Genomic DNA, 26,305 nt, shown 5'->3' with positions numbered 1-26,305 from the left:
TTTTTTGATTAAGCAAATCACTTCTGAGGACATACATGTGCAGATGGAAGTACCAATTCAAACCAAATTTATACTCTTGTTTCCAAACATATCACATCCTACAGATGATAAATATAAACAATTATGTGTACAGTAGCCAGACACCTAGCTCGTTACCTCGATTAACTCAAAACAGATAATCCTCTAATCTACATAACAGAACTATGGTTAACATACCTTAATGATTCCACTCTTGAGATCAGCTATGTGAAGTTTGAGAGCTTTGATTTCAGCTGTTGAGGCAGCTTGTGCATCCACAACAAACAGACGATCGGAGATGTCAAGGTCAGCCATGAAGATGTCCTTGACCCTGGAGAGGATGTGACTGCCCTCCTTACTGGCGTACTCCCCACGGGAATTCTTCACGCACCCTGCCCGATCAGCGTGGGTCGCCACTAGGATCACCTTGGGGAAGTTAGGAAGCCGCCCACAATACCCTGTGGAATAGCAGCATTAAAGCCACAATTAGTTTAAAGTAAACGAAAGCTAAACTATAACGTAAGGTCCATCATACAGACAACTGAAAACGATGAAAATACTTTTCATTTATATTTTCAGTGTTGAAAGGCATTCAAACATCTGAATACTATGGTGAGCTTTATCGACCATACTGACAGTATCTAGGAACTCTGGTGTCATATCATCTTTTCTTCCTCTTCACCAGAAGGAAAGAATTTTTGGGAACATTATTTCAGCAATGTTTTACTCATAGGTAAAAAAGAGTTATTCCAACATTCAGAGTCCAGATTAGCATTGCATAAACTTCCCGTGATGCCAGAGTTCCTAACCTCTGATTGTATGGTCTATAAAGCCCACCTTAGAGTTCAAATGTTTGAGCACAATTGACTCTTTTCACAAAAACTGAAAAAAAAAGAAATGAAAGTATACTGATGCACAGTTTTAAGTGGTCTATTTAGTGATGCCTACCTCGAGTTTTAGAGGTCTTTTCCTTTAAACCCATCAATCATTTTTATCTTCTACAAATATGTGAATACACATGACAATATCAATACTAACCTGTACAACTTAACAAGCACCAACCCTGTTTTATGCCATAGTGCATACTGTACTTATTTCTTATGAAGTCATATTATCGGATTATTTCTCCAAAACATTTATGTTCACCAAAACCCAAAAATGTAAATAAGATGGCCACTCCTGTCAAATGTAATCAATTACAATTTATATTACTTGATGAAATTTTCACTGATGCCTGCCGGTCTGTACCATAATATCCTTTAGAGAAGAGGTCAGAGCTCAAAAGTGGGCAGGTCACTGGAAAGCACAATTACCATTGGTTTAAATGATCAGAGTATCCAAAGTAGATAGCTACAGATAAAGCAGTATACAGCCTTCTGGAGCCTGCTACTTGCCTTTTTATATTTTCAACATCCCTATACACACATACTACAACTGACCTAGTGGCTCCTGGGGTGGTATCCTAGCCTTGATGAAGTTTAACCAGAACATGACCTGAGCCATCTGCTCGTCTGCAGGGTCAGCCAGGCTGAAAACTACTGTGTGGATACAGTTGACATCCCCCAGGAAGTGGTCGTACAGCATGTAGTAAGGCTGGTAACCTGAGAAATCCCACACGCTCATCTCCCCAAGGCCTGTCAATCAATATAAATATTCAATGATCTACAAAACTGACCAATCACAAGACTTGTATACTGGACCAACATTACTGAATTTACCTTGATTCCATGTGAATAAATCACCATAGATCTCTACAAACTTTTTTTTTAGTTTTGCAGATATGATAAATTAAGAGAAATAAGTGTACAATAAATCAGTATAAGAAAAGGGAAATTCAAACCAAGGCTGCCATGCAGAAAATCCATGTAAGCTTACAAACTACATACACATCAATATTCAGGTATGATTTTTCTATGGTTACCTTGTTTTTTGTTGTTGTCTGTGTTTAATAAAACCTGTCTTCATACACTAAAACATGTTTAATATATTGTGTGATATGTGAAAATAGTGGCTGAGTCTCCCACCGATGCAGTTTCTGTGAGTTCCAGCTCATGCTGGCTTCCTCTCTGGCTATACGTAGGACGGCTTCCAGCAACCTGCAGATGGTCGTATGTTTAGCCTGGGATCTGCCCGGTTTCCCCCCACCATAATGCTGGCCGCCACCATATAAGTAAAATATTCTTGAGTACGGCATAAACACCAATCAAATAAATATATAGTATGTGTGAAAAAACATGTTCAATAAAACAAAATGAATAAAAAAGAACAAAACTAGTATCTAGCCATTGGCTAAAACAATCAACCAATCACATGTTATAATTTCTGATATCTGCTGGTCGGTAAGACAGATTACCTGATGTAAATGTTTAGAGCCAAACCTAGAGGTACAAAATCTCACTCACCTGAAATGTTGACTTGCTGGATGTCCACACCTTTGGTATAGTTTGTGTTGCCCAGGGAGTAGTTCAGTGGTGTGGGTAAACTAAACTGACGAGATATCTTACTCTTAACTGTCAAGAAAAATGACAAAGACCATGAGAGCAATAATACCTTGGATAAAATTTGACTTGACTTGAAACCGTGTTTAAGCCATAAAATATGTTAAAGCTTAATCATGTATATATTCAACTTAAGCCTCTATAAACAATTCAGTACGTAAGTAAAATACCATGCTGACTGATACATGAACACACAGACAAACATTAATCCGTCTTATACTGTCACATGTTATATTCCCCACCGGTGTATACGTGAAATATTCTCACCAGAGTACTCCAATAAAACAAATAAATAGGTTATATTCCAATGAGTACAGCTCAGTAAGGATCTGATTAAATATTTAAATATTGGGAGTCAATGTGGGCTCTTTAAACATATCTATTAAAGTTATTGCAATAATATGATCTCAAAAAAGCTTTAACTTTGATGAGGTGACTTAATGTAAGGACATTAAGAAAATTAAGTAAAAAATACATAATTATGTAATTATTAGTTTAGTTTTTCTATTTATATAAGCGTGATGGAGCTTACAGCCGGGGATTTGAACCCGCGATCTCTGGGTTTGGAGTCCAAGCTTCTACCACTAGACTAAAGGGAAATTCCCTCCAGCCCCGAAGTAGATAGCGTTTATATCTCACCCTGTTACATAGGCTATTGAAACACAATGGACGCTCACCTCTGTGAGACGCTGTTGTATTATTGGTGTTGGACCTACTGCGCCTGAAGAAGCTACTTAACAAGCCACACTTCATGCTCTCTATCAGCGTAGATTTGCCAACTCCCGTCGACCCCATCACCTTTAACTTGATGCATGACAATGGCTTTGTGGCTGGTAGAAGCTGCTGGATGAAATTTTCCCGCCGATCCTGAAAGAGAAATAATAACCTGAGTACCTTTTGGGTAAAGAAAGATTCCATAGGATCTAAAGAGGCTATTATTTACCGTAGTAATTATTAAACTAACAATAATAATTAAGCACGTGCCACAAAATATATTTTAGCTTGACATTAAGCAGAAACGATAAGCTTGGAAGGGAGAAACATTCTGACAAAACTGTCAGAGAACCAAAAATTTTGTTGAAGTGTTTAAGAAGACCGTAAGAAATTGTTTTTTTTTAAATGGCAATTTCAAGTCATGTTCTCTTTGAAAAATGATCATTAACTTCTTTGCACAACTGTAAGTCATTGTATCATCTTTTACTTACTGCTTTGACTTTGCTCAAGAGTTCAGAAATATCTTTATATCCCTGCGCCAGTGCCATGACCTCAGCAGTTACCCCATCCTGTACAACAAACCACAGATTCACAGAGAACTTGAACATCAAAGAAATATTTTATATAATGTCATGACTAGTAGTACAATGTGTTAAAGAGACAAGAGGCACCTGAAAGTTAGTCAATAATAGCAGGTGATGATATAATATTTGGCACTGAGTTACATGAATTTAACATAAATGCTCATGTTAGGCCAGTGGATATATGTGGTTATATTTTTTATAAAGGTTAAATGTTTAGAATGCTTAGTGGTATGAATGAATATTCATTCACTGTATTTCCCCTAAAATTAGCACATTTTGCTTTGTTCTCATTGATTAATTGACCTTATAGGACCATTTTAAGACTTTTTTGTCAGTTTCATTAGTTTCTTGGCACAAAATGTATGGCTTTATAATCTTTATGAAAGTGCATTTTTTACACATCAAACTTCAGGATGCAGCAATATTTACATGACTGAAGCTTTGTGTGCTGCTCAAGAACATTTAACTTCTGACAAAATTGTCTTGTGGAGGTAACCAGGCAGAAGCCAGTAGAAAACACTTTGCTAGGTGGCATTCAAGCATTCAAGATGTAAAGATATCTCAAAGTTTGTGGGTCAAGGGCTAGTGTTCTTCTTGTAGATCCCATTACACCACTTGGCCAGCAAGGATTGTGTATTTGTGCATGAAGAGTGTTGTAATGGTGTTCTGTTCTCACCCTGTTTTTTAGGTCTGGGTTGGCCCCTGATAACAGTAGACACCTCACGATTTCTGTATGGCCTGCACGACTGGCATAGTGCAGCGGTGTTGTGAAACCCTGTGAACACAAAATAACATACAGATATAGTCCCATCACAAAAAACTGTCATATTTCAAAAAATTCAACATCAGTTTCTCTGAGCAGTACCAAGCAGGCTTAGAGATGGGTTCTGAAAACATTTTACTATTCAGGTCTACAATTTCATTTAATGCATATTATTTATTTTATTTTTTGTAGTTTATCCAGGGTTCGCATGCCTGACAGCCAAAAAAATTCAAAGACTTTTCAGGTACTTTCAAGTACTTAAAATACAAACTCAAGTACCTTAAATGACAGTCACAATTTCTGCTTTTGAGTACAAACTGTGACAACAGGTAAAACAGGATAAACATTTTTATCAGAATATTTGACAATGTTAAAGTAATATGACCCAAACCACCCACCTGACAGGCTATATCTACACGACAGCCAAACGCGCACATGGTCTGTACCACAGTTAGCAGGCCTTCAGAGGCTGCAGCGTGAAGTGCACTTTCTCCATCCTGTAACAGTTGGGTTAAGCATTTTAATGACTTTATTTAACAGTGATTAAGAGTATGATTAAGAGATGTACTGACATACTGGCTGCATGTACTGATGTAATAGGAAGTATAGTCCAGATCGGATAAAGAAGAAAAGCGTTCATCAGGCAAACAGGAGTAAAAATGGATTTCCTGGAAAGTATCATCTGAAATTTTCATTTATCACTTTAACCCTTATCACCTTTACGATACAATATAACAACTACTTGGGCCATTCAAGGAACCACTGACAAAACCACTTTTACCCTAATTATATAAAAAAAACTCAATGCTGATTATTGTCTAAAGACTAGCATTTGATAATGTTGATCTATTTTAAGATACCAGAGCTGCTTGTGAGGCGATAATTTTTTGGGATGTGAAATCTCAAGGCATACCCTTAAATCCTCCACCCCATCAACCAAACCACCTATTTATTTATTTATTTGATTGGTGTTTTACGCCGTACTCAAGAATATTTTCCTAACAGAACGGTGGCCAACATTATGGTGGGAGGAAAAACGGGCAAAGCCCTGGGAAAATCCAAAACAATCCGCAGGTTGCTGACAGACCTCCCCAGGTATGGCCTGAGAGGAAGCTAGCATGAGCTGGACTTGAACTCACAGTGACCACATTGGTGAGAGGCTTCTGGGTCACTGCCACACCCTTGGCCATAAACCAAACAGTAAATCAGTAGATAATAAATACATATTCCTTGCTGAATAGCTCCCACAGAGAGTATATTTATCTCAACAAGCATGTGATAATACTAAAGTACTTGATCAAGAGTGTCCATCTCACAGCCTGCGTGGAGGAGTAGCAGGGCTATGGAGGTATGGTGCCGACGACAGGCCAGGTGTAGGGCTGTACTTCCTCTCTGAAAAGAACATGCAAACACTCTTGTGGAATATCTAAACAGTGTTAAACAGTTTTAACAATCCGAATTCATCCACTGCCTTATTAACATTTTCATTTATTTTACACTTAGGTAAGACTTTAAACATTAAAACAAATCTAGATCTTTTAGAGATTTAAGAATTTTCTTATTTTTTTTTTTTTGGCACGATGATCAGATTAAGTTATAAATAGTCTTAAGACCATTTTCATAGTTCTAAATCATAAAAGATTTTTTAAAAAGTTGATTTATTTATTAAATTTAATGTTTTAAGCTGTACTCAAATGTATTTCACTTTCAAGAGGTCCCCATGGTTTATGACAATACAAATGTACACGTAATGCACTAATCATGTAGAATTCTGGTTAAGCCAAAATGCTGTTAAAAAAAACCCTATCAGGGTAGAGTCTGAAATAGGTTACCTTATCCACTTCATTGAGAGGTGTGTTGTGATCTAGCAACACCTTTACACAATCCAGATTACCCCGGACTGCTGCACAGTGCAATACCGTCTCCCCTTCCTGCACAACATCAACACAAAACATCAACTAACATTAGCACCTAGAGGTAAGTATTGTAATCCCCTTCCTGTACAACACCAACACAAAACATCAGTGAAGATTAGCATGTAGAGGTAAGTATCATAATCCCCCATATGTGCAAGATCAACGCAAAACATCACTGAAGATTAGCACGGTCACAAGGTTCTAACACCTATACTTCCCTTCCTGTACAACATTAACACAAAACATCGTCTAACATTAACACTTACAGTAAGTATTATAATCTCCATTTTGTACATCAACACAAAACATCAGCTAACATTAGCACCTACAGATATGTATTGTGATCCCCCTTTTCGTACAACATCAACACAAAACATCAGCTAACATTAGCACCTACAGATATGTATTACAATCCCCTTTTTGTACAACATCAACACAAAACATCAGCTAACATTAGCACCTAGAGGTAAGTATCATAATCCCCTTCCTGTACAACACCAACATTAGCACCTACATGTAAGTGTGCACATAATAATGCCCAACCTATACAACATCAGCACACAAAATAGTATGTTTATTTACTTATTTGATTGCTTGATGTTTCATGCTGTACATTTCAGCAAAAGAATATTTCACTTATATGACAGTGGCCAGCATTATGGTGACCAGAGACCCAGCAAAGCCCTGTCGAAACCCACAACCATCTGCATGTTATATATTTATTTCTTGGGTTAATGTTTAATCCATGCCAGAAACAAAAAAACATTTCCTTATATGGGGGTACCCAGTTTTATGGTTGGAGGAAACCAGAGTAAACCACAAACCTTTGGCAAGTTACTGACTAACTTCCCAAATATGATGAATAGATATGTATATCATATTTGTGAAAAACAAGCCAATGATGAGGTGCAAAAATGGCCTAAATGTTTTTCAAAATCCCTTATTGTCACCAAGGTCAGACAGGCAGTGAGAGTGGAGAAAATCTACAGCTATGCCCTGTTTAAGTCCAGCTTTAAACCCATACCACATGTATCCTAGAGACTGAAATGCCAACACCTCTGATCACTAGATCACTGCTCACTCCCTCACACACACACAATATAACCTGGCATTAACATCTTTAGCTACCTGTACAAGATCAACACACAAAATGTTATGATTTAACACTACGACCTTCACAATCATTAACCCACAAATACTAAAATCCACAAAATGTAAAAGTTAACATCAAAACACATAATATAACCTGGCACCTTCATAAGGTTTTAACACCTACACACACACACAGGGTTTTAGTAATATGTATATATATATATATATATATATATATATATATATATATATATATATATACATATTATAAAACCCTACCCACACAACATCAAACATCACTACACACTACAATACAATGTAATAACCATGTAATCCAAGGTAAAGCAAAAAATACAAATGATATCCATTTTATAAAGAATAATCACCAAATAATGGATTTGAACCCTTGACCAAATTGGAGAAAAAATAAATAGTATTAAAATAATGTGAAACTTTCACACACAGCCACCTAACTACATGCATCCCTTCATATCCACAATACTGTGATAAGGATCAATGGCAAAAATTACACAGATTCATTGTAAAACTTACGTTGTTTTTCTTGTCCAGGGCGGCGCCAGCCTCACAGAGAGCAGACATGATGGGCACAAAGCCATGCCAGGCAGCACTATGAAGGGCAGTCTCACCCAACTGTAATGAAAACCGCACACTATTTATAACAAGGAGACATCTGCTGAGCTCTTCAATTTACATATTTATTTATTTCACTGATTGGTATTTAACATCACCCTCAAGGTTTTATCACTTACATGTTAACGGTCAATGTCTATAGGTAGTGGGAACTGGAGTGTTCGGAGTAAACCAGTGAGTTTTGCAAAGTACCTGGTGATTTCCTCCTGACCTAAAGCTGCAGCCAAGTGAAGAGATGAGCAAGCTCGACTGGAGCTTACACCCTGATAGACCAATTGCCAAATGGCCAAATTGGCCCTCTTCAAGCCCTTAATCTATCAGACTGTTTCTTCAAACACTTGTGACAAGTTTGGGCATTACGTTACAACATTACCAAAGCATTTCAATACCTTGATTTGCATTGTAAATATTTTCAGCCATACTGCAGTATAATTCAGTTCAAAGGTGGTGGACTCTGGAATCCCCACACCTCATCACCTATAAGCATTCTCACAAACCTTTTAACTTTATAGGCCAGTTTACAATATGCACGTTCCTGGGTCACAAATCTGCATCGGAGCAATTCTGATGAACATAATTGTATGCAGATGAATTCTTTTACCTATGAAATGTTAACATCGTGATATACAATTCCAACCAATTAAGTCAGACAAGAGCTTACACTATCCTGTAGGTCCACATCGGCTCCCTGAGAGCACAGGTACTCCACGACCTGGCTGAAACCATAGCGTGCCGCACATGAACCGCCGCCTCTCCACTCTGAAACACACACACAGGTGGGAATGTATAATCAACGTAAATGATTTATTTCAAACATTCTGAATTCTGTATGTATTTCCTTAATTTTTTTGCTGAGCTTTATGCAAAGCTGTACTCAAGAAGATTGCAGGTATTAGTTGAACTGGTCAGACTAATGGCTGGAGGAAAGCTCAGGCCTGGTGCCTCATAAAGCCGCTGACATACAGCAACAGCTGACCACAACCAGAGCATTCAGGCTGATATGGGCAAATCAGCTGCCACAAGGCCATCGCCTTAACTGAGCCAGCGAGGACTGCTTGAATCCTGTAGGACAGGGCCCAGTTGCATGAAACTCACTTAATGTTACCAGCTCGTAAGACCATGGCGACGAATTGTCTACGTTGCCGTGGTAGTTACGTGTTCATAACCTTAAGAAGGCTTCATAAAAGCGGGCCTTGGTATCTGCATAAATCTCACCTGATTTGAAATTTGAGGACTCAGTCATATGACAGCAACCTGTATACTATAAACAAGGTTAAGGGAGGAAACTAGAGTGCCTGGGGTGACCCACTGATCTTTGGTGAGTTGCACTGGCAAACTCTTCATGTAATACTAGGGGAAGGCAAGTGGTTGCCAGTGAACTGTGTGCAAGACCAGCTGAGTGACCAAAGCTTATCACACCAAAGGTCCAACCATGCAGGCCGGAGTATTTTGAAAATGTGTTATCAGAGAATGGGATTGAACATCTCCTGTGACCAGTTGCTATGAAAGGCAAGCAGCTAATGAAAGGCAAGCAGCTAATAAAAAGCGAGAACGTTAACTTCTTTTACCAACATCACTTGAAGAAATTTTAGGAAGTATGATGAGGGTGGAGTTTGACATAAAACAGAGAAAATCTGAGAACATGCATTCAGGTATTAAGTTTCACTTGTGACAGGACTACAAATACATGCTGATCAGCCAGGCTGTTGTCCTTCACCTCCTCAAACTACAAACTATACCATATACCAGAGCTTGTATAAGCTTGATTAACTTTGTTAGTGCTCTTGCAGGTCTTGTATTCAATGTACCTTGTTTTGTGTGTTAATTTCAACTCCCTGTTCCAAGAGGAATTGCAGAGCCCCAATGTGCCCCTGTCTAGCTGCCCAATATAGAGCATTGTCACCATGCTGAAATCCGGAACAAAACATGCATTCATTTTACAAGTACACAGCATTCAGGATTTCATCATTTTAAATTTCAATTTATTTGACTTGTGTGTAACAATTTATGCAAAAAAACAAAACAAAAAAACAAAAACAAAAAAACAATACAAAAAAAACAAAAAAAAACATACGCAAAAAAAACACCAAGACCCTGGGATGCATGAGTGTATAATTATTTTTATAGACATGAGTGGTGACTTTCAGGTGAGAATAGTGACAAATTCAAAGGACACCAGCACCTCAGGGGATCAGGCAAAATTTTAAGGTATTTGCCACATTTAGAATCTTTAATTTAATTAAGGAGAATGATGTGAAGCAAAATTCACTCAAAATCTCAATACCTTAGTGCACTCCAATCAGAACAGTCCAAACAAGGAATAACAATATGTGCAATTTAATCAAATGATGCCTTTTGAGTTTTGATTGTATCACTGGTAGAAGGAAGCGTACAGATGAAGGAGCAGTGCCCCTGTGTGCTGGGAAAAACAAGGTTTTAGTTAACATAACAAACCTTATCGAGCATGTTTAAATTGATCCCTCTTGCTTGTAGACACTTTAACACTTCCACGTGTCCTCCACTGGCCGCCATGTGAACAGCTGTCTCCCCATGCTGTTAAAATATTCACAACAAATTAATGCCTTGTACACAATTAAAACTTTATAACACCACAATGATGAATGATGTTTTTTATTCATGTAATTCTGACTTTTTACAACCTCACGATATGACTGTCAGGATCCATTTTCAATAAGCTTCTGGGTCCGTATGTACATAAGCACACAAAGTCTAAAAGCTCCAAGTAAACTAGTTCTGTAGATTAGTATTTGTAAGCCACATGCAAAACCGCAACATCACAAAAAGGGGCATAACTCTGTTATGTCTTTCTTGTCAGTATCCATTTTCAAAATGCTTCTGGTCCTGCGATAAGTACATAGATGTATACATACAGGGTTTCTGTATATCCTTCAACATTTTCATAAGTATGTAAGGTGTTTATTCAAGCATATTCTGAAAGTATTATTCTATGTGGATTGATAGTTATATTTTTTGTGAAGCCCCAAAATTGTCCAAACCAACCAATGTCTTCAAAATCAAATAAAAAGGTACATAAATCGAAATGAAAGCTCCTCTTTCATATGTAAAAAGGTGAGAAATGAGGGTACTACTTTAACCCTGCAATGTTGACAGATTGGCAATACCATACTATGATATGTATATACCCTAATTTTTGAGCTGTCTCTGTGACAAATATTTGGGAAACATTCTAAGAGAGCTATGGAGTGTTGAGAAATAATCTGTACAGTTTTATGACGCTTGAATCTTTAATAACACAAAGCAATAATTTTGGCGCCATTTTCATAATAATTATATGCAGAAATTCCACTGAAAAAAGTGCTTTGGAGGTTGAAAAGGTTGAAGATTTACAGTATATACATGTACATTTCATAAATGGTTTAAGGTTTTTCAGGTGCTATATGACGTTTGAACTGGTAAATATCTGCTCAGTGCTTACCAACATTCACAGTGGTGCATATACACACACCAAAATGTTTAATACAGAGAAGTCATGAAGCTTTCAAAACAAAAAGTTAGCAACTGACAAATTATCCTCAGGCTATATTGCATCCAATCAATATTATTTCACATTTTAAAACTTTACTTTTCCCACTCCTAATTCATAACGAAACCATTCACATAACATAATGCTACACCAAATACTCTGTGTCAATATGCAAATTTCTCACACATACCCTGTTTGATTGGTTGATATCAAAGTTATTTGCCTCTGTCAATAATTCTGTGATGCCATTCAAATTGCCTTCCTCTGCTGCACAGAATAATGCTGTCATCACAAAATTATCATCCTGAAAATATACAATCATCAAACATATATGAAAACTATTTCATCAACTTGCATATGTTAAAACGTTTGATAAACAATCCTATAATGTACTCTCAGATAGTTCTGTCTGAAAGGGACTTTTAAGCCAGAGATATGACTGTTCAGTGGTCAAACATTTATGCTTTGAGAGTATTCCATTAACATGACAAAAAATCGTTGGCATCAACCACGATTGAATCTCGCAGTAAATTTGACAGCACCTGGAAACCAGAGACATTGATACATCAATCTTTGTTTCATCACTTTAGATACAATTTCTGGCATCACACGGAGTATTCTTTTTAATCACATTTCTACATCGACAACTAATGGTTGCCATGGTAACTGGTTACTAAAGCATATACATGTATCTCAACTAAGGAAGTAAATAAAATGTGTTTCTTAATGAAATTGTAGTTTGTGAAAGCCTCAATATCAAAAGGAAAAAACAAAAGGAAATTTATTGATACATAGCACTTATTTAATAAACGTTTCTATGGTGAAGAATACTACTTAATAATGTGAAAATTAATGTAATTTGGAAAATGAATGCATGTAAAAGCTGCATGTATTACAGACCAAATCTGCAGAGATTCAATTTACATGTAAAAAATACACTTGTTTCCCTGTCTATACACAGCATGGTTCTTAAAAACAATCTACAACTGACAAACTGGAAATGCTTCACAAATAACAAACAAAAACAATTCCGATGTAGACTGATTTATGCAAGTTTCATTATTCATGCACACATGTTGTTGTGACAGAGTGCTAAAGCTACTGGTTTGTAGCTAAGACAAGTCTATCCATTCCAGAGTGCTCGTGGCAAACAAACCACTTTGATGTTTGTGCTCTTTCTTATTACCAGTATTAAATTTCCCATCAAGTACTAGACATCCTTAAGCTCATGGATAATGGAAATTTGTGTGAGGGTTGGGGGGGAGGGGGGAAGAACCTTGTGAACCTTAAAGCCTGTTCTTAACCATGTCTCATAAGGTCAAGTTTCATGTAAAGATCCCACTTTACAAGAAAAAAATCACAGTGCAGAGTACAGATCATGTCCCCCATATTGACTCAGTACTTAGACAAAAAGTTGGCCATATGGTCATAAGGGGAGACAATCCAGATTCACAATAGCCAGGTAATTTACTCTACCTCAAGATACACACAGAATCATCTTACTATCTCAATAATCTTGTAGACAGTTCAGCTGACACAGCTTATGTAGCTCTCACCTGAGAGCCAATACCTGAACTCAGTCAATACGCTCCATGTGTCCTATACCTGATCTGTAGCTTAGTCTGTCGGATTACAATGACAAGGTTCGCAGACCACAGGTAGGCATATCTACATAATAAATGACCGAGCAATGCTCAAACCAGGATTGCAATCCTAGCCCTACTTCCAGCTTTAATATGAAAACATTCACAACCCAGAGTTAATTACCAAACTTAATGAACTACAGTGTTTGTGTCCACCTGAATATTACTTTACCTACATGCAGATGGTATAGTTATTAAACACAGTGAAGTCTGAATATACGTACGAAAAACCAAGAGGAAAAACAAGTTATTCTTTCCTCATTTCATGAGAACAATATCAGTATTGAATTTTCAAATTTCACAGGGCACCCTTCAACACTTTATTTGCTATTTACATGCACAGTGGAAGTTTTTGCTGAATAATATGGAATACATCAAAGGTCAATGCTCTGGAGTAGTAATAACAACTGAGAGTTTTAGACAGTGTGAAATATCACTTCATAAATGTGATGAAAATCCAGATACTTCACCTTACTATAATAAACACATTTAGTAATGGTCAGCTGAAACATCTTTTTCAGGTGTGGCTGACAAATTCCAAAAGCAGCCGATCCAATTAGTGTTTCGAGGGTTTGTAAGAAGTTTATCAGGTACCACCTAATTAATAACAGCACCTGCCAAGATGGGATTTGATATCTTGTGACGCTGCTCATCTGCAGGCTTCATGTACCGTTTATTACACTGTGTTCTGTAAGAGGTTCTGTAAGAAATGTAGGCTGCACAATCCCTATACACCTCCGTCCACATGTACACACAATCAACTATCTTCAGATTAATTCAGATATTTACAAAAAAGAAATTATTTACATGTTCTAACTCTGATAATGTTATAGATGACCTTATTTTATTCCAGAAGAAGATTCTTGCTGATGTGTGTATTTACTCATCAGTAGGATCACTTTTGAAACTGATGTACAGAAAGCGTGGAATTACGGTCAGTTTTGGCCATGACGAAGTTGCCCATTTCTAGGATTCTGCGAGTTCTTAAGATCTTAAAAAGGCATTATGAGGTTTGTTAGGAAGACATAATGATACCCTAAGTAATCATTAATGGCATTTATTTGCTTTTAAAAATGCCATTTCGGGAGCAAACTTTTAGGCCACAGTAAGTCTAATTTATCAGATAAGGCCAAATTACTATACCTCTGTAGTATTTTGGTTTGTTTCCTAATCATGACAATAAACAGTACATTCTCAGACACACAGCCCACAGCAAACTTTTTCAATTTCCTTACTTAAAGGTAAGATATGCCTACTGTTTTTCTTATTCAGACAGACAAAAAAAAAAAAAAAAAAAAGAAGCTGGATTGTTCAATAAAAGAGGTATAGATGTATCATAAAGAAGGATTTATTCCACTGTAAAAACAGACATGTATGTCCCTGTGGTTTATAGCCATTAATGTTTTTAAAATCTAATACAACTTTTGATCACAGATCAGAACATAACCAACATAGCAAATTGAAATTTTGTACTTTTTTACAATTATTACATACCTGCGCCTAGCTGCCAGGGTTTTGATAATAAATTAATTACATGGACACTTTCTATTCATGTCACTATAATACCCATACTGGGATCATAACTAAACATAGACCCGTACGTGGGACGGTCTGTCAGCAACCTGCCGATGGCTATGGGTTTCCACCGGGCTCTGCCCGGTATCCTCCCACCATATTGCTGGTCGCCGTTGTATAAGTGAAATATTCTTGAGTATGGTGTAGAACACCAATCAAATAACCCCAAAAAAATAAAACTTAAACACAGACTGACACGCATATCACACTAGGTACATCACACAACGTTGTCTGACAATAACAAATGGCATCCAAAATATCTGATTATCTGAGCTTACATCTAGTATGACTACAAATAATACCGACCAGAGAAAGACTGGAGAAAACCAGATGGAATTAAGTGTACTGAAGGGGAAAAAAAAGTTATCACTTGCACAAGGTTATACATGAAAAAGACATCAAAGATTCATGCTACAGCAATATCTTTTATTATGTCTCCAGTTATCTTTTCTTTTTAAAATGCCCAAAGTAACAAGATTATAAGCAAGGCATTTAGATGAAATTGATGCAAAAATACCACAATGCTGAGTGTGTATTAATGGGGTATAAAAATACAACGTATATGTATGCTTGCACTAGCACTTCAGCAAACTAAACCAGTCAAAACAATACAAGCAGAACACATGCTTTGAGCCTAGATATAAGGTAATACTATTCACTACTTGACACAGTATGTCAGACAAGAACATGCGAAGAACTACATACCAATACACAAAAAGACGAATAACTAAGGGGAAGAAATGCTCCAGTAAATCTATGCACATGCAGACTGAAAGACTACGGAGCTATTTCATGAGCTATAGATATCATAAATAACAAGGATATAAAAACAGGGTTTCTCAATTACATGTTAAAATGCAGGCAAAGCACAGCCAGGCCAAATAATAAGACTGAAAGATATTAGGAAATCTGATATGACATCCAATATGCCACCAGCCGGCACATGTTCCAGAGTGATGATTTCTTCTATATTTATCTACATATATCACATAGGTGGCTATTTACATGAACCAAACAGAATAATTCTCTGACATGTTTTCATGCCAGGACATGACCTAAGTGTGTGGATATATTTGAAGCTACATTTCATGTCCTTTATCTGGAACAGTTTGCAACACAGTTTACGGATGGTTACTCCAACTACAAGGAATGTGAAAGTTGTAGACTCTCTCAGTTTTCATAGGGCTATTATTCCAATGTATCAGCAATAACTCTTGTAGGACTGTTTGTGTGCTCTTACATACCCTGTGGGCAGCTTGGTTTCCTCTACCCATAAACTGATGGCCAAAACATAATAAGGCAATGCTGGCTCTTAAACTCATCAAGCCAGTCAATGTATCTTGTTTTAATTGCAATAAGACATGCAATATTTAAATTCCCCCACCACTAGAAAACGCTCAAGTAAACAGACAACCCTCAGGAACACACTAAACTTTCCAGAAAACTGACATCTCTCAGGAACACCATAAACTTTCCATGAAACAGACAACTCTCAGGAACACCCTAAACTCTCCAGGAAACAGACAACTCTAGGGAACACCATAAACTCTCCAGGAAACAGACAACTCTCAGGAACACCCTAAACTCTCCAGGAAACAGACAACTCTAGGGAACACCCTAAACTCTCCAGGGAACAGACAACTGTCAGGAACTCCACAAGCTCTCCAGGAAACAGACAACTCTCAGGAACACCATAAACTCTGCAGGAAACAGACAACTCTCAAGAACACCATAAACTCTACAGGAAACAGACAACTCTCAGGAACACCATAAACTCTCCCGGAAACAGACAACTCACAGGAACACCCTAAACTCTCCAGGAAACAGACAACTCTCAGGAACACCATAAACTCTGCAGGAAACAGACAACTCTCAAGAACACCATAAACTCTACAGGAAACAGACAACTCTCAGGAACACCATAAACTCTCCCGGAAACAGACAACTCTCAGGAACACCGTAAACTCTCCAGCAACGTACAACTCCCAGGAATACATTACAATGTCCAGGAAACAGACAACTGTAGACAATAGACAAAATGTATTTGTCACAAACATTTGTTGTAATTTGCTGCTTTGTAAGACAGAATATATTTCACAAATAAAGTCAGTATGTTTTCTGCATTAAATTGAGTGTAAACGCAAAAAAATACTATATGGAAAAATGATTGAACATTTATATTTTTATTTGCCAATATATCTAATTTCAACTAAACTTATTTGTTTACATGGTGGGAACACATTTTCTACAAGCCTACCTAAAAAAACATCAACAAAAAATAAGGGCCACTTGGGATGCAAGTGATACAACCTTGTAATTTGGTTAGCAAACAAAATTACACTGCCTGGGTTGACGAACTGCAGGAATTTCCTCAAAAAGTATTCACATAAACACAATATTTATAACATGGGAAAGCACTGAGGGCTTTATACAGTATAACCTAGGCTGTCAAGTCTCTATTTTCAAAGTTTATCTTGAAGCTTAACGCAGCCTGCCTTAACTCAAATGCTATGTGCAAAAAAGGTACAAAAACTCAGGGTAATCAAAAGCTAACCCATCCCAACGTTACCACCATCAAAGAACTCAGCATATCCAATGAGGGGGACAGATATTAAAATGACACTCGCCTGTGTTTTGAACTTAATATCATAGGCAGATTTAGCTGATTCCAAAACAAACATGAATGTCTTACTCACATATAACAGCAATGAAGAGGTTGAGGTTTCCACCATCACAACAAGGCCTAGCTCAAACCAGCTTGGAAGGTGATTTTTAGATGAATCTCTCAGTAGGGAGTTGTCTGCATAAACTAGCTGTCATGCAAATATCCTCTAATATCAACTATTCAGGTAGCCTAATCACTGACACGGGAAATCCTGCATCACACAGCTGAAGGTTAAATATATCAACCACAGAAAAAATATGACGGGTTTGACACAGAGGGTGAAATAAAGCACGACAGGAAGATGGTAGGTGACATGTGACAGACTAATGAAGCTTAGAGAAAGCACACACTTGTAAACTCTCCGAATGTCACACACACGCTATACAAGACTAACAGGCTGAGCCTCTACATAACGGGCTAATCATGCCCTTCTCAGGTCTGCACTGTTTAACAGCTAACGTGCCCCAGGGCAAAATCTAGTCATCTTTGAGCAAAACAAAACACGCCAAATTGTACGCTAACTGGTTTATTATGACATGAAAGCATTATCTTAGAAGGTTTCTGTAAGGTGAGTCACTACTACAGTTATTAACTCATTATAGAAACATATATACAACAGTCAAGACATCTGATTTGATGCTATTAAATTAAACAAAAGTGTTTTCCTGTGCAGGTCAAGAGATGGATGCATACAGGTAGATCTTTTTCTGCAGTATCATATAAAACATGTATCAATAAAAGAATAGAGATTTTGTGAATATATGATACCACCTAATTACATCTGAAGGAAAACAAAACACCTGAAAAACTAACAAATACCACTGACATAATATATACTCTAAAATGACCATACATTTTGTCCATGACTAACTTGCTCAGTTTTCCTGATTCTGTGAGTTCTATTGATTTTAGAAAAGTGTTTTAAGGTTTGCTTGGAACATGGGATGGTATTCTACTGGAATATTGTGCACGTTTCAGGGCACTTATTTACCTCGGAAAAAATTTTGCACATTTGCATTCAAAATTTTAGGTCATTTAAGGTACATGTATGTACATGACTAATGACATGCTTGAGTCAAAGCATACAGATCCTGTAAATGTATGACACAACCTAATTATATCTGAACAAATATAAAACGCATGAAAACTAAAACTACTGTAAATTGATGATGCTAACACTGCTGTTTCACAAGACAAACATACAATGATCAATACGGTAGCACATGTACTCATGGTACACACACTTGACTTGTGTAGGAATGGTTTTAGTTACACTGACAAGTAATCACATGATCTTGTTCATGGTGTAGAACAGAATCTGGGACAGAATGGCCTCAGCTCAAGCTTCAATACGGCGCCACAGACATGCAATTCTCAACATTTATTTGAAACCATAAAGAAAAAAACACTGAATAAGATTAAAATCTGGTAGGACTAGATGGGTTATTGCCCCAAGCATGCAAAGGCCAATCCGATCAAGATAACAAAAATAGGCCAGATTTGATGGCTGAAGTTTGACTAGGTAACACCTGGATTGCTTGGTTGCTCTTTTTGCTGCTCAACTGAATAGTGATGTTATGCTGTTCTCTGTTACACAAAACGTGCCCTCGTCAGCTGACATTCACACCAAGGTACAACATAAACCACAACCCACAAATGTTAAACATTAATGTTATTACAGTACTTACAGCACAATTCAAAGTACAGTGGTACTTTCCATGCCAAAGATTTTTCACATTCTCAAAAATTTTCTAAACAACACATATATGGCAATTAACGTATTTAACAAAAAAAAATTATTAAAAAAATGTTATAATACACCCAATGCTGCAGAGATAAGAATAACTTTGGAATTCAGAGACAACTTTCACAAAACTTTGTAAATCACTTTTTTGTAGCTTTTCTTGTTAATGACGTAGCCTCAAGGCAGTGTATCCCAGAAAACAACCTTTACAAAAAATAAGTTATGAGAAATACAACTCCTGACGTTTTGTGAAAGAGTTCCCAGAGCATCAATGAACTAAGTGACTATCTAGAAATCAAGTTTGAGACAAGAGGATTCATGAAAATAACAGATGTCATCAGTCACTGATTTATTTGATTGGTGTTTCATGTCGTACTCAAGAATATTTTGTTCACATCACGTTGGCCAGTGGTACAGAACCCCGGTGGAAACACACAACCATTCGTAGGTTGATGGTATTCCCAATCTAGTGTATTATCACAGTAGTCAGCTTTACAGGAATAGAAAAACGATAGCGGAGAACCCTTGGCAGGAATTAGTGTACCTCTGAGATAACCTCCCTCCTACATACCTGCACACATACAAATGCTTCAGACGACCAAACCAGCAGTAACTGCTCATATTTAACCACAAGTCTCCCCTGGTAATATAGGTAAATTATAAAATAATGCCAAAAGTTGAACAGATTGAAAAATGCATATATTAAACCCACCCTTATCCATCAAATACATATAGGAGCTGCGGGTATGTAAATATAATAACGAGGTATATTTACATCCATAGACTTAGCCAGCTGGCTGCTCAGTTTGTTAGCATGAATGCCTATTGTACACAGTGAAAAAAAAAATCAATGTGAAAATATTTACTTAGAGGATGCATATAATGTCCTATATGTTCACAGCTAATTAACGCACAAAGGGTTGGGTAATACTGGTACATGTAGTTCAATAGTAGAAGAAATCAGCTTTGGCTTTATTTGTTTCTCTTTGTAAAAACTTGTTAAAAAAAAGTTATTTAAATGAGTCACCAGGTGTTAGACCTATCGTTGTACCTTTGAAGTACAAACTTCAGGAAGAGTTCATTCAGAAACTCCTAGAGTATATGCTTGTGGCATAACAACGTCCAACAGTCAATCCATTTAACATTCAATTAATCGTTTGCTTGCATTCATTAAGATAATTCATTTACGTAATATTTATTAAAACAATTATTGTTATTCCTTGAATAAAATGCCTTGGTTTTCTGCTTATAGATCCACCCTCATTAGTTGAAGTATCAACCTTGGTGAAAAAGTACAGATTTTATAATTAAAATGTTGGACTTTGACTGATTCATCCACCTTAGACATATACATGTTACAGGGCCACGCAATTAAGAGCTTTTTCATGATTAATTTCTTATGAGAAAAACTTAAAAACCGAAGGTATCGATCATTTAAACGATTTTATATACATTTGTCAGTGCACTTTTACTGGCCAAACTTAAGGTAAAATACATTAAACCGCTCCAAGGAATTTGAGTATACTAACCCTATTAGAAGCTTGCCATACACTATTCCAGCCAAGAATATAGATGAACTTATTAATGCACTGATTCTCTTCATTTATAAATATTCTACTTGAATTTGTCAACAGTAGCATCACAGCCACCAGCTAGGTAAGTACATAAACAAGAGCTTACAAGATTCAGGCAAGATTACACCAGTATGTGTAACCATGGCGACTGAATGCTGACTCACACTGAATATAATCTTACAATGTAATGAGTATGCTTCAATAAATGTACCTTAAAATATGAACAAATTTGCCATAGAGAAATTTACATCTATACATGTACATGTATGCATGTGTCGCTGTCTTGGATAATGAGCATTTGTCATATATGGCATGGTCATATTTGAAACAGACACTTGACTGTTAAAAAAAGGTATGACCCATGAGATGCTTGTACTGAATTACCTGTACATGGTAAATTGCAGCATAATGTATAAATGAAGAACATGACTGTAAACATCTCTGCTTTCTTCAGTTGTTACTGAAATGATGCACATGTATGTAGAGTGAACATCAAGTTAAATATGGATCCTATGATTATTTGAGTCAAATCAGGGAATTCATAACAAAAAATGCAATTTTAATTTGAATTCAACTGCACATCTATACATATAACAACACATTTATGAAATAATTGCCAATAAATTACACAGAAAATAACAGAGGTGGTATACCCTGTCCAGCTGTTGCATTGCACCTATTGACTAGAGCAATATGGTGCAGTTAATGATGACCTCCTGCCAAGAGGTCAAGTGGAAATAGTTTCCCAATATCCATACATCCTGTAGAGTATATAAGGGGGAGGTAAATATATCTTAAGCAAGAATTTCATAACCTAGGACATAACATATGGATGACTTAATAGAAATAGCTAAAAAAAAAAAAGAGAGAGACTGGTCCACATCAGATTGCATTTTGCCTCACCATCTAAAACCCAACTCACGGACAATATGCTTTATCCTGAAGAGAGTTACTGACACAGGTACAATTGTAGGTAATTGTAATTTCAAAGTGCACCAACCATATTAAGTAGCATGACTCTTTTTACTCATATTCCAGATGTATCAAATGGAAATTTCAATCACATAGTTTAAAACTAATATTTACAGATGTATCTTGACCAACCGAGGCAATACTTTCATTCAACTAGTTTAATGCAGAACTTTACAATGAACAATTGGACTTATTTTACTTCATATATTCAGTCTTCAATACTGAAAAGATTAAAATAATAATTTCAACTAGCATCACAGATTTTTGTACATAAAAACATTTATATATTTAAATCCCACACTATCTTACTAGGCTTATCGGTCAACTTGCTTATTGCCATCAAATCCAGGTGTAAGGAAGTCCCTAGCAGGCAGATGTACTGTAAGTGGGTTATGTCTGATGAACCGTAACTCTCTAATGCTAAGATCTGACGTGAAGACAAAAAACAGCACACACACATATTTTAAATGTAAAACTGCTGACTTCAACCGTCAATGGAAGACTGAATTATACTGGTCATATTACCCTTGGCCAGAAATCAGATATTGATCCACAAACAGTTTTTTTTTTACTGTTTTTACTTACACATGTATATACAGTTCACTATGCAGCTACATGCCTATGAATTAAAGAACAGAAAAGAAAAAGCTAAAAATCCATCACACTCTCGGTTATTTTTCACATTCTTTTTCCAAATGTAAAATCAATCAGATGACGTCTTTGTACTAGCTAAGATGTCTGTTGCTGTGATACACATGTACAGATAAACTAAAACTTTTTCAGCAATTCACTTACAACCTTCGTGTGAAATTATTTTGTTGAAAAGGTAAGTATAACGCATATATACTGTATTACAACGTTAAATACACAGAACTGCACATATATCACTATCCTGGCTGAATTTTTGACACACAAACCTTTAATGCATAGAAATATTACATTGTAGCGCCTATTTGACAAGATATGTTCCAGCTATGAAAACACATACATCTCGTGTTTGTCCTCTTTTCAGAGGGTGGGTTTGCTTATTATTTCGTCTTAGCTCTTTATCGGCCTTAACATGGAATCTAACCTAACCCAATTGTAAAAGCTGTCCATATGATGTATATGCTTCTCAATGGTTTTTATTACAAGAACTAGGGCAGCTATTTACTTCAAAAATACCTGTTTTGTTAACCTGTGATATAGGTAAAGGGATAGTGAAATGTGTGACGTGTGTAACATAATGACACACATGTACGCCCGTAGTGATGAACAAGATACACTGCAATGCAAGGTGTGAAAATATTCATAGAATTTGTATTCAAAAAGCTGCTGGTTACCGTATGTAGAAGTCAAAATCTAAATCTGCTAAAGCATTTCGCTTAAGTCCAAGTATGTATAGCTAAGAGTTTTCAAAAAACAAATTTTTAGGTTTTCGTCAACATTTGTGTGTGTTTATCTACTTGTACTGTGTAATCTTGCTCAAATGTTTCGAAAATTAAAGGCTAGGGAATCGTATGCAGTGGTGTTCACCTGCTGTCAAAATATGGCCATCATACTGCATTATATACAGTGCGACACATCACCACTCATACACACAAAATTATCATGTTTTTTCAACTCCTGGTGACGTACATGCATTTCCATACAGCTGATTCTGTATAGTCCACACAATGTGCTAATCAATATATTCTATTTACTGACAGCAACAATAAGCCTGCAGGAAAGACAAACCAAGTGAGTGGATCATTAGAAGACAGAACACAGCCATAGTGTTAATTACCTCTTTTCCCAAACAATGTACAGTGCACATGTATACGGCACAAGCATGCGCAGAAGTTATTATCATGTAGGGGTTTTAAGTGTAAGAATACACGTAGGTGTGTTACATATATGCGAAGCTATACTCAACAAATCCACTTCACATATACATTCCTGAACATTCTAGAAATCTGTCTACACACACTACCAGCACTTTTTTTTTTTGTTTTCAAAATTTCAAAATTCTATCCACAAAATTTTTTTCTCTTCTTAGAGGTCAAACCATTTTCTGCTAATAGTGATGATTTCCTTCAAAATTATCATCATCACACTTTATTATTGTAATTTTTTTCCTAACAGTTAAACTTTAAATTGCCTTCTGGCAATAGTAACTATGTATTTCAAAACTATGACCATACTATACTACTGTAATTCTCTCAGCGGTTGAGCAATTGCTCAAAAGCACCTAGCTGTTTCCCTATGTTATTGCTATCACTTTTATTACTCTACAGTAAAATCCAAATCTTCATCATGTGTATTGAACTACTTGATGGTAAATGAACACATACAGTCCTGTGCCCATGCACACATTTCCTTCAGAAACAAATGGTGCCATTAACATGCTTAAGTTATTACAGCCATACATGTACATATAACATCAGCTGGCATCTTTATTATTTCCATTTAGCTTAATTCAACATTTTTGAATGCCAATTTTTAAGCTCACTAAGTTAGTCTGCGAGAATTTAAATCTTATGAATTCATAGCTCAGAAAGTCTATACATATATTTGCTATATTTATTCATGAGACATTCTCCAATGAACTGACGTTACCTGACATGATAATTCTGAAAACTGCTAACAGGGCTTTAATATAACACATCATTATCACTATTACCATTATTCACCATTATTACGTCTATACTGAACATACAAAAATTTATGCTAACAAATCTCGTTCAGGTTAACATTATTATTGTTCACTGTAACTAGTCAAATGACCATTAACCTACCTCATGATCAAACACCATGGACAGTGTAAGAGTCTGGGAAGAGCCGCCGACCAACAGACACTGGCTGTTGTACCTTTCGGCCGGCCCCAGACTGGTGCTGACCTCCAGTGGCATCTCGCACGTGCCCATGAGCGCCCCAGGGAGGGGGGAAGAGGGAACTTATTGGGTTGGGGTCAGGAGCCGACTACCAGGTCAGCTGACATATCTGTGCCAGTCAGTTCAGGTAAAAGATCACAGAGACTTCTCGGAATTAATCAGTGCCAGAACAAAGTCACTGACCTTAAACTTAATACACATGCGCAGGTAAATCTACGTACATCCCATTGTATTGTACCGTATCCAAATTCTGCACAGTCACATTCAAAAACCCTATGACAGAACAACATGGGGATTTTGGTTTAGGAGACATGTACAGACCAACACACATACAGCCTCATGCTCCACAGAAAATTAACAGATGTTTACAGCACATTCTTGTTTACGGCATGGACACACGGGACAATACAAAACAAGTCCCATGGAATGGTTCGTTGAGCATAAAGGTGAACCAAAATGACTGTATGGCACCATACTCTGGGAGTGCCTTCAGCTTCAGCTGATTACCCTAGTGCCTGATAAATGGTGAGGCATAATCACAATACCGGCTTTCTTGGGCTCACACGACCTGCTTTGCAATCAAGCTCAGGTGAAAATCTTCGAGTGCCTGTCGTCAGGTATGCCTACAGTATCATGCCTGAACCCTGGGGATGGTGCGAATGCAGTCTTGTTGTACATTCAACTCTGTTGTGATGCCCGGCAGGACCATGGGGTCATTCGTGGAGCGGTCACTCACAGGGTTGAGCCCATGTCACCTTGGACAAAGACAACAGCTGTAGCAAATGTATACACACGCAAACAGACATAGATAATGTACACTAACTCAACTGCCCAGGTAGACCAGCCCAGTCAGAACACATGTTAAAGTAGACTGGCTGATAATCCAATAGCACTGGAGCTTTTTCCACATGATTCCTGCTGGATAGGCCGATCGACACAGACTATTGATCCGATGTCACTGAGAGTCTGGTAACAGACTTCTGTCCCATCCTGTGTAACAGACACAGACTCAGATCCACCAACAAACACTTCACTATAGTTCTCTATTTTTCCCCTCCTTTTTGGTATTCCCTTTCTCTCTTGCAGTAATATACACATAAAATGAATATGATTCTAGACAGCTTTCGTTTAGCCTAGTGGGCTAGTTGCCAGTTAAAAGCATTTCTCCCCAACATTCACCAGGCAGCTGACAAGAGTGCGATGCCAGTTTTCCACCAATATGACCCGGTACGAAAGGTCACCCAACAAACCACTGTGGGACATTCACTCCTGACAAAGTTACAAGTGGGATGGTTTCAAGCCATGCCCTACACCAGGTGGTTTAGGTTAAAATGGTTGATCAAGGATTTAACCACACAGGTGATAACGTCAAAGTAAAAAAAAATCTCCTTTCTAGGTCATTCAGCTGGCTAAATATACATGTATGTATACTATAAGCTGAGGTTTGCTTCCAGTATCCTTAATCTGGTTGATATTCATATTTCAAAATTAGCATATTTCACCCAATCTCCAACTGCCAGAGGTCTGCAGACCACAAAA

The 26,305-nt window shown here is 37.0% G+C and overlaps 1 protein-coding gene across 1 annotated transcript in view; it reads right to left on the bottom strand.

The window, feature by feature from the left end:
• Nucleotides 1–26,305, bottom strand: part of LOC135472564 (death-associated protein kinase 1-like) — a 77,693-nt gene that overhangs the window by 4,598 nt on the left and 46,790 nt on the right. The window contains exons 10-23 of the mRNA XM_064752120.1: nucleotides 11,932–12,045; nucleotides 10,691–10,789; nucleotides 10,045–10,143; nucleotides 8,898–8,993; nucleotides 8,138–8,236; nucleotides 6,410–6,508; nucleotides 5,871–5,969; nucleotides 4,976–5,074; nucleotides 4,491–4,589; nucleotides 3,722–3,799; nucleotides 3,194–3,383; nucleotides 2,421–2,528; nucleotides 1,458–1,652; nucleotides 217–476 (exon numbers count right to left, since the gene is read on the bottom strand). Of these exons, the coding sequence (XP_064608190.1) occupies nucleotides 217–476; nucleotides 1,458–1,652; nucleotides 2,421–2,528; nucleotides 3,194–3,383; nucleotides 3,722–3,799; nucleotides 4,491–4,589; nucleotides 4,976–5,074; nucleotides 5,871–5,969; nucleotides 6,410–6,508; nucleotides 8,138–8,236; nucleotides 8,898–8,993; nucleotides 10,045–10,143; nucleotides 10,691–10,789; nucleotides 11,932–12,045 (1,734 nt within the window). The remainder of the gene's footprint in view (nucleotides 1–216; nucleotides 477–1,457; nucleotides 1,653–2,420; nucleotides 2,529–3,193; nucleotides 3,384–3,721; nucleotides 3,800–4,490; nucleotides 4,590–4,975; nucleotides 5,075–5,870; nucleotides 5,970–6,409; nucleotides 6,509–8,137; nucleotides 8,237–8,897; nucleotides 8,994–10,044; nucleotides 10,144–10,690; nucleotides 10,790–11,931; nucleotides 12,046–26,305) is intronic.

Source organism: Liolophura sinensis, chromosome 8 (assembly GCF_032854445.1).
Source record: "Liolophura sinensis isolate JHLJ2023 chromosome 8, CUHK_Ljap_v2, whole genome shotgun sequence".
Taxonomy (NCBI): domain Eukaryota; kingdom Metazoa; phylum Mollusca; class Polyplacophora; order Chitonida; family Chitonidae; genus Liolophura; species Liolophura sinensis.
This window is presented reverse-complemented; position numbering and strand designations above follow the sequence as displayed.